Source organism: Triplophysa dalaica, chromosome 6 (assembly GCF_015846415.1).
Source record: "Triplophysa dalaica isolate WHDGS20190420 chromosome 6, ASM1584641v1, whole genome shotgun sequence".
Classification (NCBI taxonomy): Eukaryota; Metazoa; Chordata; class Actinopteri; order Cypriniformes; family Nemacheilidae; genus Triplophysa; species Triplophysa dalaica.
Window position 1 is genome coordinate 19809183 of NC_079547.1, and position 16849 is coordinate 19826031.

Genomic DNA, 16849 nt, shown 5'->3' on the forward strand with positions numbered 1-16849 from the left:
AAGCAAAAAAAAAAAACTGCGAGTGGGGTAAGAAAAATAATCTTGAATTAAGGTTTACCTTTTTCTTAGTCACTAAATTCCAAATTATTTTTTTTACCCCACTGGCAGATTTTTTTGCTTGTTTTAAGCACAAATTCACTGAAATTTCATATTTTTTTGCTCGTCAAGAAAACGCATCTTGATTCAAGAATTTGTAGACATTTTTATTGGAAAACAACAGGAAAAAAAGACGATCCAAGTCAAACTGGAATAATCAGCCTAATTTGTGTGTGTGATTTTACTTGAAGTTTTTGACAAAAATGTGCTACTAGCCAGTACTACATAAACGTCTATTTTTTGATTACTTTTACCTTTGCTTGGACTGAAACCAGCCAGTAAATTGGTCGAGATCCTATTGGCAGCATCGTGCTTTTACATTGCCATGACGTGAACTCGACGGGAAGTGACGTCATTGTAGGAAGTTTTGGCGATGCGCGGGAGTTTATTGTTGGTCTCTAGAAGAGGGCTAGAAGGCTTCGTTTTTATATCTAATATAAACTAATAACATTGTAGTAATTTGCACAGAATGTCTCAATTTAGCGAAGTGGATTTGCCGCCGAAACTGTCATCTCTCAAAGTACGTAACACAGATGTTGAATTCATTTACAAACATAATATTTATTAGCCGCTATTGCACGACTGCCAGTTGAAGTTCATATGTCATGTTTAAATTATATTGCATCTTATTGGGACTATTAATACATATTTAATGTTACTACAGTGCTTTTTGATTATAAGTTACAGATGTCAGCTGTTTTATGGTGCTCGCTTGTTGTTCCAGTCCCGGACATTTGTTTCACCTCTGCCTGTTTTTTGTCTTTGTCTTAGAATATGGACACTTTGCTTCGGTGTCCAATATGTTTTGAGTTTCTCAACATCAGTATGATGACTTCGTGTTCACACAACTGTAAGTATGCCGCCCTCACACACACTTCATAACCCACTCACTGATGTGTGTCCTGCTAAAGTCATAGCTTTTTTATTCCAACAGTTTGTTCTCTCTGCATACGAAAATTTCTTTCTTATAAGCTGCTGTGTCCTGTTTGTAACGTGGTGAGTATTGTCATGTCTTTCAAATCTTCTTATCAGATAATGATTATCATAAGTGTTTTAAAATGATTTCTTTAAGTCTTATTTGTGTCAACTTTTTTCCAGCCAACTACAGAGCAAGACCTAAGGAACAACAGATTATTAGACGACGTGGTTCAGAGCTTCCAAGCTGCTAGGTAATCGGTTTAAATGTTTTTATGTCATGTTGAATTTTACGGAATAAGGGTTGTAAGTTGGATCTTTATACTGAAAGTATCATTTTAATTGAAATACAATGCAAACTAAAGGCGATGTGCAACGGTGTTTCATGCATTGTGACTTCTTTACAATGTTAAACGCGCAGTCTTTTCATGCTTGACATGGTCAACTTGTAAAAAACGAGTTGGACGCATGACATAGTATTTCTGTGTTTGATACATTCCCTGAGCATTCGCATAGGTTTCGGGAGGTTTTTTTAAACATGAAAATGCTTTCGTAACAACTTTTCTTAGTCCCTTATTGGACAATTCTCCTTGAAAAGCATGTCAATGTGTCAACCCGCCAGAGCGAGAAGAAAGAGCATGCCAACGTGTCAACCAAAGAGAGAAGTAGAAGGAGCATGCACACACCTTAACCAGCTGGAGCAAGAGAGAGAGCTCTGCGTTTGCAAAATTCAGCTGTGTTTGTTTGTTCACTGCGTTTCGGTGAGGAATGTTATGTAAACTGTGGATATAATGCTGGATTTGGAGATCGTTTGAAACTGATGGATGGAGCGGTCCCAGCGCTAAAAGACATGAACCGCACGCGGTAAGTGAAACTAAGTCATATGTCTGTGTTTTGTTGGCTATGGGTGCGCACTTGCTTTACTTATGGAAACCCCCCCGCTCTCCGGACGCGTCGTATGTTTTAGGAAATAATTGTACAGCTATGTATCTGTCTTTTAAAAATGTGATGAAATTAAAGACTATGTACTTGGGGTGTGATGAGACACTTATCCCACGAGTTAAGATAAGACAAGAGACTGCGTTCATAAGAACTAGACAAGATTTTTTGACTTTTTAAAGAAATCCTAAATGATAAAATATAAAAGGAAAAATAGTCTATTACTCACCTCAAAAATTTAAGAACGTGTTGTCATTATAAATTCAACCTGTATTTTATGAAACAAATCAAACTTCTATTTTAATGAATCATATTATGCAGTAATATTTAAACACTTAAAAATGTTTTGTCACAAACTCAACTGACAGGCATTAATTGCACAAAAATTATGCTTTGTTTTCTTAACAGTTGCAGCTTTTAGCAAAGAGCTGTGTTTTTTCCCTTTATATGCTAGCAGAGGTGGCAATCATATCACACTGTCAATCCACCTTCCTCCACTGACTGAACCCTCATAGCCTTCAGAGAAAAAGTTAAAACTCAATTAACACATCATGTTTTAGAGCTCTGCTTAGAACATTCTTTCACAACATCCAACCTATTTATTAATTCGGGCTGATTATTAAAGAGTGATCCAAGCACAGAAAGAAACCTAGAGTTCAAAAAGTAACCTACAGTTTACTACAGTTCATTAATTTACTCCAATGGTACTACAGTTTCCTTTAGGGGTTGGAGAAAAACTCCATTCACATATGAATCACGGTTCAGTCTTCTAGCATTTTCAAATCGATTCACTGATGAAAAAGTTAGATTTTAAATCCTATAAGTAAAAATGACAACGTGATGTCATCGGAACAAAAAAGGCGGAAGTCAAGCAGACAAGCATTAATGTCGTGCCCTGATGAAAGTCTCCCATGTTAGGACACAATACCTATGAGGGATGGGCACGAGTACTCTGATGGGACAGCGATGATCGATGATGATAACGATGATTGTTCGGGTCTATACATAATTATTTTTAATAAAATGATATCAAACCTGTCCAGTACTCGAAATGAAATGTGATCAAAAATGCCCACCCCTAATACTATTTTACATTGTGAACAATTCGTCTGTCAAGTCTATCCACAAAATGATGTCAATTTGATGGCTTGGGCAGAATATCAGTTAACCCCTCCCCAACAACTCTCAGCCTTCTTCCAGTTCTATTTCTGAATAAAATGCCTACTTTCGCACATCCATTCAGTTTGCCGTGAAAAATAACAAGCCACACCCTCTGTTTTTCTCATTTAATATCCCGTTTGACTTGTAAATGCGGCATAATGTGGACTTTCATTCACACACTTTAAAGGACCATTGTGTGAATTTTTGGTGGCGTCTAGCTGTGAGTTAAATGCACAAATGCATTCTGTAGAGCAATTTGTCCGTTCAGGGCTACTGTAGAATCAACATGGCAACAACATTCCATGCAAGCAGACCCAAGGTGTATGTTGATAAAAACAGCTCATATTGCATTTCAGTCAATAAATCCTTCAAAAGTTGCACACTGAAGCTTAAAATATCCTGTTTATACCTTGTATTAGGAGTTAAGTCCATTTCAGATCTGTTCATAAGTGGTCAGCGAGTCCATCAACTTATTATTAATGGCCTGAGGCATTGCAGAAAATCATCTTTATTGGAATTACTGCCTCACTTGCCCTAATGTACCAGTCTACCAAATTTGGCATTTCCTAAGAGAAATGCACGGGAACCTAGTTACAATATTGGGATCTATATCTGTGGCAAAGTCTGAGAGAGGCTTTTCTATGTGAGTGTATACTGCTATCTTTAGATGAAAGCAAACTTGATTTACCCAAGACAGGGATTGAAGCAGTGAGAAACGGAGCCCTCACATGTCCTCGGCTGACAGCTCAATGAACAGTAAACTTCAAAATCAGTTTGATCAGTGAAAAGATGATTCTGGAATAGAGGTCTTAGATGAATCTTGCAGTTGGTAAATAAAAGAAAATAGGATAGAATTGGCAGAGCAACTTATAGACATGAAGTGTGTGAATGAAAGTTAAGCATTGTAATGTTTGGGACTACAGCACACAATACATCATCGCATTACCAATGCATAGCGTGGTTTATTCACAATAAGTTTGTGTTGTGTGTGACTTATATACGAGCCGATTGCCAACAAAACACAGACATACAGTATGACTCAGTTTCACTTACCTCGTGCGGATGTCCATCGGTGTGTTTCACTGTCGCCCAACCCTAAGAAAATATATTAACGTAAGTAACCTCTATGCCATTGTGAAAGTTATAGTTCAATTTCTATAACAGTGTCAGTGTTTCATTCTCTGATTTGAGCTATATTTCTTGCATGCTAAACATGTATCAGGGCTCAACATTAACGCTTGTCCGGGACAAGTGAATGTTTTGTATGGGCAAGTGAGCGAGAATTTTACTTGCCCGATTGTCTGCAATGCCTCTAACTTACTGTTTTGTTTTCAAATACATCACACATTTAAACATCTGGGGCAGACATGTGATATAGTGTCGACAATCAGCACAGCCATCTTGCACAAAATCATTAAGCTGTTCAACTTCATGCAGCCTTTCGCAGACCTCGCAGCACGGCAAGAGTGATTCAAAAGCATACAGAGGTCTCTGCTCTCGCAGTCCTTCAATGTCATACTGATTGGGATTGAGCCTTCAAGATCGACCGCGATTTAAGATCGGTAGACTTTTAATTTTGGCAGGTTGTCGCCCAGACCCTTGAGTTTCAGTGTGATTGACAGTGAAATGCTAGTAAAATAAACTTAGAACAACCCTGTGGATGAAGTTCATGTGTTCATGTCCTCATATAATAAGATACAGACAAATCCACTAGTGTCACGCTTGTAACATGTTAAAGTGTGCAGCTCATGCACTCATAAACAAGCGGAACAAGCATTTATAACAAGGACATATTTAAATAGTAGTATCCCGCTTTCGGGATTCCTTCCTTGTTCTCCCACATCACGCAGATCATAGGGCTCTAGATCGATTGACTAGATGCTACCGGAAAAAAATTTAATTGCAAAAACAAAATAAAAACGAAAATAACTAGTGGTGCAATATTAGTTAACCTCAAACACGAACAAGCACAACAAGAAGTGCAATTCACAGAAACAAGTGGCTCTATCCAATTCACCTCTCAAACTGTATCGCACGCGTGCTACACTATTAAATTTATTGGTAGCACCGATTTGCTTGTAGCATGTTTGACATATATCGTCGCCTTGGAATTATAAGGTTCTATTTGCGGAATGAGTAGTTTTGAGATATTGAGCTTTGAAGTTGTTGCATCTCATATAGCAGAAATTATATGAGGAACAAATCTCTTTCATACATAAAAAAGCAGATACCCTAAATTTAAAATAATGTGCAAGATTCTACATTTACATCGTTTTTTATGACACGTATTACATACGTTAGGATGGCATAAATGGCTAATTGTTTCGATATTATCCATGTTTTATCCACAGAAGGTGGGGCGGATCAAATGACTTTTTACAGATGAGTATGTTTGAAATAGAAATACATGTTTATTGTTGTAATCAAGTCTCTTGACATTGTCACTGAGGAGTCCGGTCAGTCACATGACAAAGAAAGCTGATCCTGATTGGGCCTCTTGTGTGCATTCAAAGTGCTGACTGTTCTTTTGCAGATAGAACCTTATACCAACAAATTATAATTCCATTTTGTAGATAGAACCTTTTTGTTTTCTTAAAAACTCCCAAAATGCACACATTTAAAAAACAAACATGGCATAATGTAAATAAATTGTCACTGAATAAGAATATGTGAATAACTCAATTTTTACCAAAATGTCAGATTGAACCTTATAATTCTAATGTGTAGCACTGTACAGCCCTGATTTTATGTTTATGAAGTCAAGACCGCATGTACACTAAAACCAAAGAACAGGCTCACATGAATCTTCACCCAGAACTCAGATAAAGGATTTTATCGATAATCTGTGTTGACATTTTAATATTGGGGATTCATATATTGTGTGTTTTTGTACTTGGGTGTCTTTTCTTTCAAGATGAAGAGTGAAGATGCTATCTCATTTCTTTATTTTTAGCTTTGTCCTATTTATAACTTCACATGTACATCTGTGGATGTTGTTTAATGTAGACCTAAATTAGCCACCTGGTCACTGCTGCTTTAAACCAGATGGGATTGCTTGTCTTACTGCACTTTTTTCAAAAGTATGTTCTTGCTGTGTGTGCACATGCTTAAACTTATTCTAACATTTAGACAGACACAATAAAATAAGGTTACACTATGGAAAGTAGAGACGGCACACCTCATTGACTCCACTTTATGGCTCTGTAATGGCTTCACAACGGCTGGCTGTGATTGTTGACTTTCCACATTTCCAAGATTGCAAAACTGACAAGTGCCCTTACTCGCTCTGTTTTTCTGTCCTTCTGTATTTTTCTCTATTTTCACTCTCACTTTGTGTCCGTAGGAGATATTCGAACGCCTACATTTTACATGAAGTGGTTGCTGTCAAAAACACTTTTATTGGTAAATTGTCACCTTAAGATTGTGACACAGACAAGCTTTTTTTCTTGTCCTTGGCCCTGTTTATACTCTGGCTACAAGAGCGTTTAAAGGCTTCTTTGATAAAGAACAGTGCTTAAAATAACTTGATTTTCAAAATTAACTTTTTGATGGGTTGCTTGAATTTGCTAGTTGACTCATCTAGAAAACATCTAAATCAACAAAGTATGTTTTCAACTGACCACCATGATCCATCCCTGCAGGCAAGATAATTAATGTCCTTCAAACTATTTTTATATCTTCATCTCTCCAGGCAACAGCTGTGTCAGACCCATTTTGAATCACCCCCCATATCCCCTGAAACCCCAGCTGTGATGGTCAAAGGCAAATCAGCACGCAAAAGAGGTCTCAAAAAGGAAGCCGGCAGCCTCAGTCAATTCTTCCAGAAAAAGACCCCCACGACTCCTTTGTCAAAGATCCAGTCGAACCTTGAATGTCACTTCTCACTCAAAGAAGAACCAATGGAGGTGTGTGTTCAGCAACCAGTCCGATTTAAGCATGAAAATGTGGAGGAAACAATTACAAAGATGAAAGAGGAAAAGATGGATGTGCCTGATTTGCCTTCCACATCACAAGACATTAAGGCCGTGGTTAAAGGTGACATCTCATAATAACTCATATTTTTAAAATGTCTTAAATAAATGGATATCAGATAAATAGTTAGAAATGTATATTTTCAATGTTTATTATTATAAATCATTCTCAAATGTTTGCATAGCTCTAAGGCAGTTTCTTTGCGAAAAGAGATGCATTCATTTTTTATTGGAATGCTATACGCAAGTTCTCAATAAAGGTTAATTTGACAGATTTCAGACCTGCTTTAACATGGTTTTCAGCTTTGTCTCAGTAGTCATGTTAGTGCCAAATGTTGGCTCAGCATAGTGTTGTATAGTAAATAAAATATATTTATGTATATACATAATTTACTTTATTTACTTTATTGTTCTGATGCTCCTGCTCTGCTCTCCAAAGTGACTATAAATTGAGATGAACTCAAGCGATTAAGAAGCCATGTTGTTTTTTATTTTTTGACTATTTCATTTAATTATTAAATTGACTTTATACTTATGTCAGTAGACCTAATTAATATAGAATATTTTTGCTTTTCTGTGTGTGTTTCAGTGGAATGTCCTGTCTGTGGAGTGGGTGTGTCCCAGCAACACATAAACAAACATCTAGACATGTGCTTGAGTCGAGATGATAAGAAGGAAGGATTGAGAAGGTAAGGAGAATGACTCCCTAGGAGTGCTTTTTTCTATTACATGCATCTGTGCTGGATACCTGCTGAATGGACATCTTATTAATTAGTTTGTTGATGAATAATTGGTTCTTCTCAAAAGGACTTGAGGAGTACTTGTTGTCGAAAGATGCAGTTTTAAATCCTTAATAAATAAAGATTACAGTTTAAGTGAGGGGCTGACATTTTTGAGTCTGAGTCTGAATAATGGGTCTGAGTCTGAATAATTTAAACTGTTGCTTTAAACCCATCCTGCCAATGTCTTTGTTTTGTGTGACAACAAAGTCAAATTAGTTTTTGCAATAGAGGGCTTACGATAAAATCTTGTTCATTAATTTATTCAAGTTCCCCACAGTTGGATACCTGATCGGTTGTGAAATTGAAAAAGTAAATGTCTTGAAAAACGTGGAGTCTTGTGTCCACAGTCATCTGGAAGGCCACATACTGTCTGTGACAAGCTTATCCCTCAACAAAATGATCAGTCCTGTTTGACACATTGAACTACTTTCTGAAGGTGAACTACTGCTGTTTCCAGTATAATTGGAAACAAAAAATATGAATGATGTCTTCTTAATTCATTTGTCATGTTGAGTTGTATATTAAAAACAGAAGCAGCTTAGAAAATGTGTGTTTGTGATAAAAGCAGTTCCATCCTAAATTATTTTTCATCGGCCGTGTTTACAGTTAGAATAATATACACAACTTGTCATGTTTTTGAACATCTACTTATCAAAACAGATTTGTTGGTAATGATGTTTCACCAGCAGTGCCTGAAAGCACATCACTAAATAAAGCCCTGCAGGAGAGAACATAACCCCTGCCATCAAGTATCAATTTCTTCAGGTGTCACTTTTTCATCAGCATGAGCTGGAAAGCTTTTTGGCATCACAGGCAAATGGATTGAGCCAAATACATGCAAATCCCTGAGGGGAACTTGCTTCCACATATAAGTTTAACTGAGGAAATTTGTGTTCTGGAATGGCCAATTCACAGCCAATTGAATATAATTGAAAATCTGTGATATGACCGGAAAATGTGTAGTCCACAAAACACTCCCTTTCATGTGTTAGTGTTCCACTTGGGAACTGGGAATGATAGCTTAATTGTTTTTATACACGTTCATTGACTGTAGATTAATCAGTCGTATATTAAATTAATGGAAAGTCTGGATTGCATTTTGATTACTCAAATTTGACATGGATGTGAACCGTGATTTGCTATACAGCCAAGTTTGTGCATGTCGTCTCAATTCTGCAATGCAGATATTGGACCATTTGGTTTTTACATATTTCATTGTACAGTATATGATTGGTACAAACTTTTTGTCCTTTTCCTTAATAATATGACATTTATTTCTCATCGCACTTTATGTTTCAGTGGCAGAAGACGAAAAGCGATGCCCAAGCTTTTGTACACTCTGATCAGTGTTCCTAAGATGAAGAAGATGCTGAAGGAGTGCCACCTGTCCACACAGGGCAACAGGGAGCAGCTCGTTCGACGGCACCAGGACTTCACCCAAACTTATAATGCCCAGTGTGACTCGCTCAACCCCAAATCGGGTATGAATTTAGAGATCAGTGAATGTGTGAGAGAATAAGCGAATCGGAGGATAATATATTTCCAAACTTTAAGCATGGTAGTAAATTCACCTCTAATGTCAGTTTTTCTGATGAGTTAATAGGCGAAAAACAGATTGTATTGTTAAACGAAAGGAAGTCAGGTACAGTTTATGTTCTTAGAATTAGTCGGCCTACGGACAACCCTGCCAGAAAGATGACAGGGCTGGTTGTAAAAATACAGTAACACCTTCTCCATCACCCCAACCCACTAGTTTTCTTTCAGTTACTGTTTCCTTTCTCACTGACCCATTAAAAACTTGATCTATGTCTTTTCGTTGAGCTGTCAAAGCTTTCACAGAACACTCTCTGTTTTTCTTTTGTGCTTCTGATGTTACCATGGTTTCTGTTTTTAAGCTGGACAGCTCAAGTCTATATGTTTTTACCTTTCTTTTTTTTCCTCTTTTTTTACGTAGACCTTTAAACCTCGCTTGTGGTAGTTGATGGATAAAATTGTTGCTTTTTCTCCTGCTAACAGCTGAAGATATTGCCAAAGAAATTGAAAGCAATGAGAGATTACGGAATCAACTGGACAGCAAGAGGAAACCTGTACGTACAGTACTATTAATTTTATTATTTATAATATGTATTAATATGTATCGACTGTATATACACTGTAATATTTGTTATATATAGCCTTTATGCATGTCATAGATTAATTATTAGAGTGTTCATTGGAATGCTTTATTCTGATTGGCCAGTTGCAACTTTGCTGGTTCGTTATTCCCAGATAACAACCTCTCAAAACTAATAACACACGGTAACCTGGATGCAGCAAATCATTTTGACAGGTGTTTTTGACAAATAAAATATAATGTTTTTTAATGACATATATGACATTGTATTCACAATGGGTGAATATACCAAATTTGATTTAACGAAATTGCCTGTTCCTGACATTTGAACTTAGTTTCTTCCCTTGAAATCGAAATCCAAGGGCTTTTCTTCATGGAATGTCAGAATTTGGTAAAAATTTGATAGCAAAATATTTCAAATTCACATTTCATGTCGTGTTGTTTTCTCATGTGGCAAGTAGCCGTATAATTAGCGGAAGAATGTACAAGCTGCCGGCTGTTATCACAAAATTATCCCCTTCAAGTGTGATATGTCGGGTCCTGATCACACTCTCGGGCTAATTTCTGCGATAACAACTGGCTGCCTGTACATTTTCCTTTAGATAATAAACTATGAAACAATTAGGGATTTAACGATATACATTGAGCAGGTTGCGATAGATTGTAATATGTGACAATTCAAGTCAGTTGAGATGTCTAATAAATCACACTGTGTTTACTGCAAACTTGGTATTTTTGGAAATTTGAGAAATAATGAAAGGGACTTGTTCATTTCTAAATTGTCTTAATTAATTTTGGGAAAAATGTATCGTGAGTTTAGTGAGCAATTACATCACTAGAAACATTTTTTTTTTTTTTGACATTTTTAATCCTATTGCGTTAAAGTTTTCACGTGCCTTTTTCATATAACTCTTTTATCACTACATTTTGTGTTTGACAGGCATTAGTCACAACGAAAAATCAAACAGCTGAAGAAATTGAGGAGTTACACTCTGTGTACCGTAAGTTATCGCTTTTAAATATTGACATTGAAAATGTAATAAGACTCTGTTGCCTCTGTCAGATTAGAGGACGCGCTTCACGTTCCTTGACTGATGAAAAATTATTCAAGTGTCTCAACAGGGTCAAAGTCATTTTTCTGCTTGCCCTCAAAACAAAAATGTCCACTTGATACATGTACCGAATTGAATTCACTTCACAGACTTGAACCTTAAAGTCGACCGAACGTAGTATTCTGTCAATGTTTCTGCAAATTGAGTTTTGTAGGAAGCTACAGGTATGCCAATTCATAAGCAAATAATTAGTCACTGGACTTCTTTTAATTGTAGTCCATTTTTATTTCACCTCCTCAAATTTAAATTAACATAGCAGTCCTAGTTTGGCACCTTTATTTACATTAAGTAACCGAATTTATGGGGTGGTTTTGGAAAAATGAAATTGGGAAATGTGTCCTGACTATGCTCTTACTCATTCCATTTCACCCATCAATCAGATTGTCTTGCTTGGCTTCTTTTAGGACTTTGACTCTACTAAACTTTTTAGTGCATATATTATGCAGAGGCTTGAATGAATCTGCTCCCTTAAGTTCTGGTCTCTTGATGATTTTGGTATGTTTTATCTCACTTCAGCAACGCTTGGTACATCTCAAGTAAGCTGTTTTCTAGCAAAGGTCCAGCCCCAAGTTCAGTTAAGAGCTTATAAGATAAGTGTGTGTGTTTGTGTTTAGAGAGAGTGTAAGCGAGGAAGATCCCTCAAAGGGTTTTGGGGGGAGGATGGTGATCAATAAAGCAAGAGCAACAGGTTCCCGAGATCGATCTTACCTCATTAAATGTTCCAGTCCAGCTTGGTGACCCTCTTCAGAATACTTACAGCAAAACATCAGTCCAAGGGCTTTGTGCCTTACAGATATGCCATCAGCTGTTCGTTATACAATTGTGCAAAGATGATTAGCTTTTATGCCATCTTCAAGGACTGGGGTCTTCAACCCTTTTTAGTTGCAAGGACCCCTCAGTGCATAGTTCAAGTCAAGATCAAATAACTCCCAGACCACAGGGGGTCCCTAGGGTGCCGCATGCCCGTTGATGATCCCTGTTCAAGGATAACACCGTGATGGTAGAAATGAACAAGGCTGTCTTGTTTGTATGCCCGTCCTTGATTGCCGTCCCAAATTGTTTCTGTTTATGGATGTTTATCCTCATATATGTCTTCAGAAAGCCTTAATAAGGTTCCTTTTTTCTATCGTGTGGTAACTCAGCATTTCTGCTCGCGAACTGGTGGTTCTAGCATCTCCACCTCAATGAAAATCATCTTTCCTAACAACTGTGTATCAGCGGGCCAACACAAGAAACAAAGCCATTGATGGTAGATTGGCATGATGTTGAGCGAGAGAACGTGGCTGATATTTGTCATGTTGAATCGATCAAACAGGAAAGATGAAAGCGAGTGTGCGGTTAGGGCAGTCAGGCTATGATGTCGGAGACAGGGTGTTTAAATATTGATGCGGTTCGCGGAGGGGCTCTATAAATAGCATATTGTAGAGATAAACTCTTGATTAATCATCGGAAGGGCTTGATGAGTCACTGACCTCACAGAGGTGGGCATGAATGGGGAAATGACAGAAAGGGAAGGAAATGACACGCTCACTCAAATATCTTGGAATGGAGTTCTGCAGCATTTTCTTAAATGAGAAATTCGAAAATCGTCTCGAATGTAAGACATGTTTTAAGCTGCGATGTTTGATCCATAAGTTTTGCATCTAGGTTTGAAACATACTTTTTTATATTTTTATTATCTTACAATTCTGTCTTAATGGCGGCATTGTAAAAAAAAAATCTTGCACAAGTTGAAATTTTATTTATGGAAATGCAATTATAGTGTATTCATATATATATTTGTTGCATATTTCTTTTTCTTTTTATCAGAAATAATCTATAGGCACCATACTCTGCAGTTGTGTACCAGAAGTTAAGTTTGGTCCACAAAAGCCTGCATGCACAATTTAACCGTCTATAGGTACCTACAGAGGTCTTTGAAATTGAATTTCTCTCTAGAAAATGAAAAAGTATAACAGCATTATTCATTTAGTTTTACCCAACAGAATTTTGATACCGCTGCATTGGATACAAAGGTTTATTCTATTGAGTGATTTTGCAGATTAAAATTTTGTCGACTGAACTGTATTGTTTATGTATGTGTCATTCTGTGATTCATTCCACTGCAATGCATTCCCTGTTGGGTTTATTTGTTATAGACACACACTATGATTAGACGAACACTAAACTCATAAGTGTCTATAAATCTCCGGTAGTCACGTGACCTTTACTGTTTACACCGTCATCCTGGCAGGCAAGGACAGGCGGGAGCAAATATGAAACAAAACTGAGTTCACTGTGCACTTTAATTCAAAAGACAAACCTTTGCATAGCAAAACCTAAAGGGGTCATATGATGTTCCAAATATGGTAAGGGGCGTTACATTTCCGTCACACGCTTGCAGTATTCAACCAATCACTACACACTACATACCTCACTTTTCAGAGCGATGAGCTTAAAAATTTGTGCGATTCACAGGCGGGGCAAAGAGGACATACAAACATACACGGTGTGTCCAAAATACAGCGTTTTTTAAACTTAAATCATGTATACACATTGCATTACATCTAAAACAAATGATAATATTAGTTTTAGCCGTGTCATTTGTCATATGACCCCTTTAGTAGATTAAACATAACAGATCCCTATAAGGCCTGCGGGATGCTTTTAGTACGTATCAATAAAGAAACTGCAGTATCCTAATATCCTTACAACTACCTCATCAAATTTTCATCGTACTACTCTGTAGACTCTGTAAAAGCCTTAAGTGGTAAAAATGGATTTTATAATGGATATTCAACTTTGTAGTCGGCCGGCTTTAAACTGCTTTGTCGTCATTGGAAGGGTAAGTCAACTGTGTTGTTAGCAAATGTAGCTAACACTAGCAGTCCTTATTTGTAGCTAACTTGCATAGCTATATCAATGATCTTGAAGGTTAGACACTAGTGGTACTTGAACACCTGGTGGTATGCGAGTTGACACGACAGAAAATGTTATACTCTATATATTAATAAAAAAATTGTGTTTTAAATATAATTTCAAATGTTTAATATGCCTACATGATTGATAAATACGGAATACATCTCAGCCCAAGTACACTTTTAAAATAGTCGTTGTTTATTTATCATTGATCGGTGTAACTCAAGGCGCTTGATGGGCAGCTCAAACACAGAGTGGGAGCAGACAGGCGCTTGTGAGTCCCTCACTCTCCCTCTTCCAACAAGCTGCGTGCAAATTTCTTATGTATTTCTGCTCTTAAACAGTTTTTTAAAGCTGCTGTTATTGCTGTTTAGTACTAATTCAACATGCGTCTGCATCTACTCAAGGTTAAAACAATGAAGCGCGTGTTGTGATGTATTTTTGACGCGTCTCTTTGACTAGAGCCGCTGCAGTAAAGTGCAAGTCTCTGTTTGTTATTTACAGCTGTTATCTTGATGTCAAGTATACGTGTATATATTTATCTTCGGTGTTAAATATTCCTGCCACATTGTTTGTCTTAAATATAAGTTTGTAGGCTTTCTGCAAGTCCCCACAAAGTTAATAAATCCCACTTAAGAGTTTAGAGAGCCCGGTTTACTAAAGAAAAGTGTTTTTTGTCAACTATTAGTACTGACTAACTTGAAAACATGGAAAAAACATGTTCATGTTTAGTTTGAAAACAAGTGGTAGATAAAGTGTTATTAATACATTAGAATTGGAGGACAAGGTGTAAAGAGAAAGATTCACAGCTCTACTATTAATTTAAGTGTTTATTCATGTGATTTTCTATGCCGGTCTTTAGGTGGTATTAGGAAGAACTAATTTTATTAAAGGTGGTACTTGATCTGAAAAGTTTGAGAACCACTGGTCTATGGGGATTCGGGATCCTTGGGAATATAATCAAATGATTTGCCCTTTGCTGTCTATCATGTTAAAATAGTACGTCTATACAGCCTGGTTTTATATTATTGTTTGATCACTTTCAATACTAATGCTACAGCCGCTCTAGCGGTCTTCTGAATGCCTGCCAAAATGGCGGAGTTCAGATTGCGTGACGTCAACCTTCGGAGATCTATAGGCTTTGTCAGGTACCTGGAGCTTGTCAAACATGATCCTGCTTTTCTTCCACAGTAATTGGCTTGGTTTCAAACCCAGTTGCTTTAATCCATCAGGAAAATGCAAGATATTTTGAGTTATATTGCATGATGAGCATGAATCAGCGGAGACAGTAAATATAATTTAGTTTCTTTCGCAGAAAAAAGTGAGTCACACAGGATTAGAACAATACGAGTTATCATTTTTAGTTTAGCTGTTTTTTTGTGAATACTAAATTATACACCAAGATCTCAGAAATTGTTTCAAGAATGCAGTTTTGTTGCAGTATGTTTTTTTTGTTTGGATGTAACAGCAATTAAGTTCACATATTTTTTTTGCATCTGAATTTTGTAGTTCGAAATTAACTGGGCTGTTATCTTTTATGGTATTTTTTAATATGATTAAGCTGTGGATCTCTTTTGCCTTTGTCAAAATTTAACCACTCTTGATGTGTTTAGTATGTGCAGTATCATGTTGAGGGTCCCTGAGGAAGGTTCTGACTTATTTGTTTATATAGAATAGAATAACATCAGAATTACTTATGTTAGAAGATCCTCAGATCCAGGTCATACTCCTGGTAAATCTTGGATTACATTTCTGGGTTGAAACAAGGTCGGTACTGAAATCTATGTTCTTAAAGCGGCATTAACACAGGGTTTCTACCAATCTCTTATTAATCTTGTATACCTAAAGAATAGTATTGCATAAGTCGTATCTTTGGAGAGTATATAGTTTGTTTGATCACTTTTATAAAAGATATATATATAGCTGTACGATTACTTCCGAAATCATACGGCGCGTGGGGGGGAGAGGGGCAGGAGAGGGAACTAAAGCACATTGTCAACGCGATTCATGTCCAGCATCTTTTAGCGCTGGTACGGCTCCATAAATCGGTTTCAAACGATCTCCAAATCTAGCGTTATATCCACCATTTATATAACATTCATCACCGAAATGCAGTGAACAAACAAACACCTGAACCTCGCAAACATATGCTCTCTTTCTCTCTCCTGCACACAAGTGAAAGTGACTTCTGCACGTGCTCCTTCTCCTGCTCTCCATGCTAGGGCGTGCATTTTTTTGTCCAATAAGGGACTAGGAAAAATTGTTACAAAACATTTTTATATGTTCGAAAAAGACTTTCCGAAACTTGTACGATCGCTGGGGGAGTGTATTGAGCACAGAAATACTATGTAATACAGCCAACTCGTTTTTAACACGTTGACCATATTATGCATGAGGAGACTGCACGTTTAACATTGTAAAGAAATCAGAACGCATGAAACATCGTTGCAGCACCCCTTTAACATTTAAGATTGGCAGATATTTTTATTCCCAGGATGGAAAAAAAACGTTGGCAATATGCGCGTGCGATTATCGTCCCGGTGTGTACAAGTTTAAAAGATTAAATATGCAGTATTACATCACATTATATTTTCACATACATCAAGCAGTTCATATTTAATCATTTAATTTAAAGTGTGGTAACAAAGTGGGCACAGCTCTTAAGAAAAAAAACTGTTTACAGTTTGTCGTATTTCATTAAAGTTTCCTAGCTAGAAAGTCTGTTTGATATGTCAGCTGCAGTGGTTTGAAAAATGGCCTTTAATGGTCTCAGCAAAAGGGACTTAAAGCTGTTCTCGCAATAGATGTCAGAATGCTTTGAAGACTTAATTCAATTTTGTGTGCATCTGTTTTACCAAAAAA

At 36.9% G+C, this 16849-nt stretch overlaps 1 protein-coding gene across 1 annotated transcript in view; it reads left to right on the forward strand.

Annotated features, from left to right (window-relative positions):
• Nucleotides 1-470: 470 nt before the first annotated feature.
• Nucleotides 471-16849, forward strand: part of rad18 (RAD18 E3 ubiquitin protein ligase) — a 37384-nt gene continuing 21005 nt past the window's right edge. Inside the window, exons 1-9 of the mRNA XM_056750669.1 lie at nucleotides 471-616; nucleotides 868-946; nucleotides 1031-1092; nucleotides 1195-1265; nucleotides 6803-7146; nucleotides 7672-7771; nucleotides 9164-9345; nucleotides 9881-9951; nucleotides 10918-10978. Of these exons, the coding sequence (XP_056606647.1) occupies nucleotides 566-616; nucleotides 868-946; nucleotides 1031-1092; nucleotides 1195-1265; nucleotides 6803-7146; nucleotides 7672-7771; nucleotides 9164-9345; nucleotides 9881-9951; nucleotides 10918-10978 (1021 nt within the window). The 5' untranslated portion in view covers nucleotides 471-565. The remainder of the gene's footprint in view (nucleotides 617-867; nucleotides 947-1030; nucleotides 1093-1194; nucleotides 1266-6802; nucleotides 7147-7671; nucleotides 7772-9163; nucleotides 9346-9880; nucleotides 9952-10917; nucleotides 10979-16849) is intronic.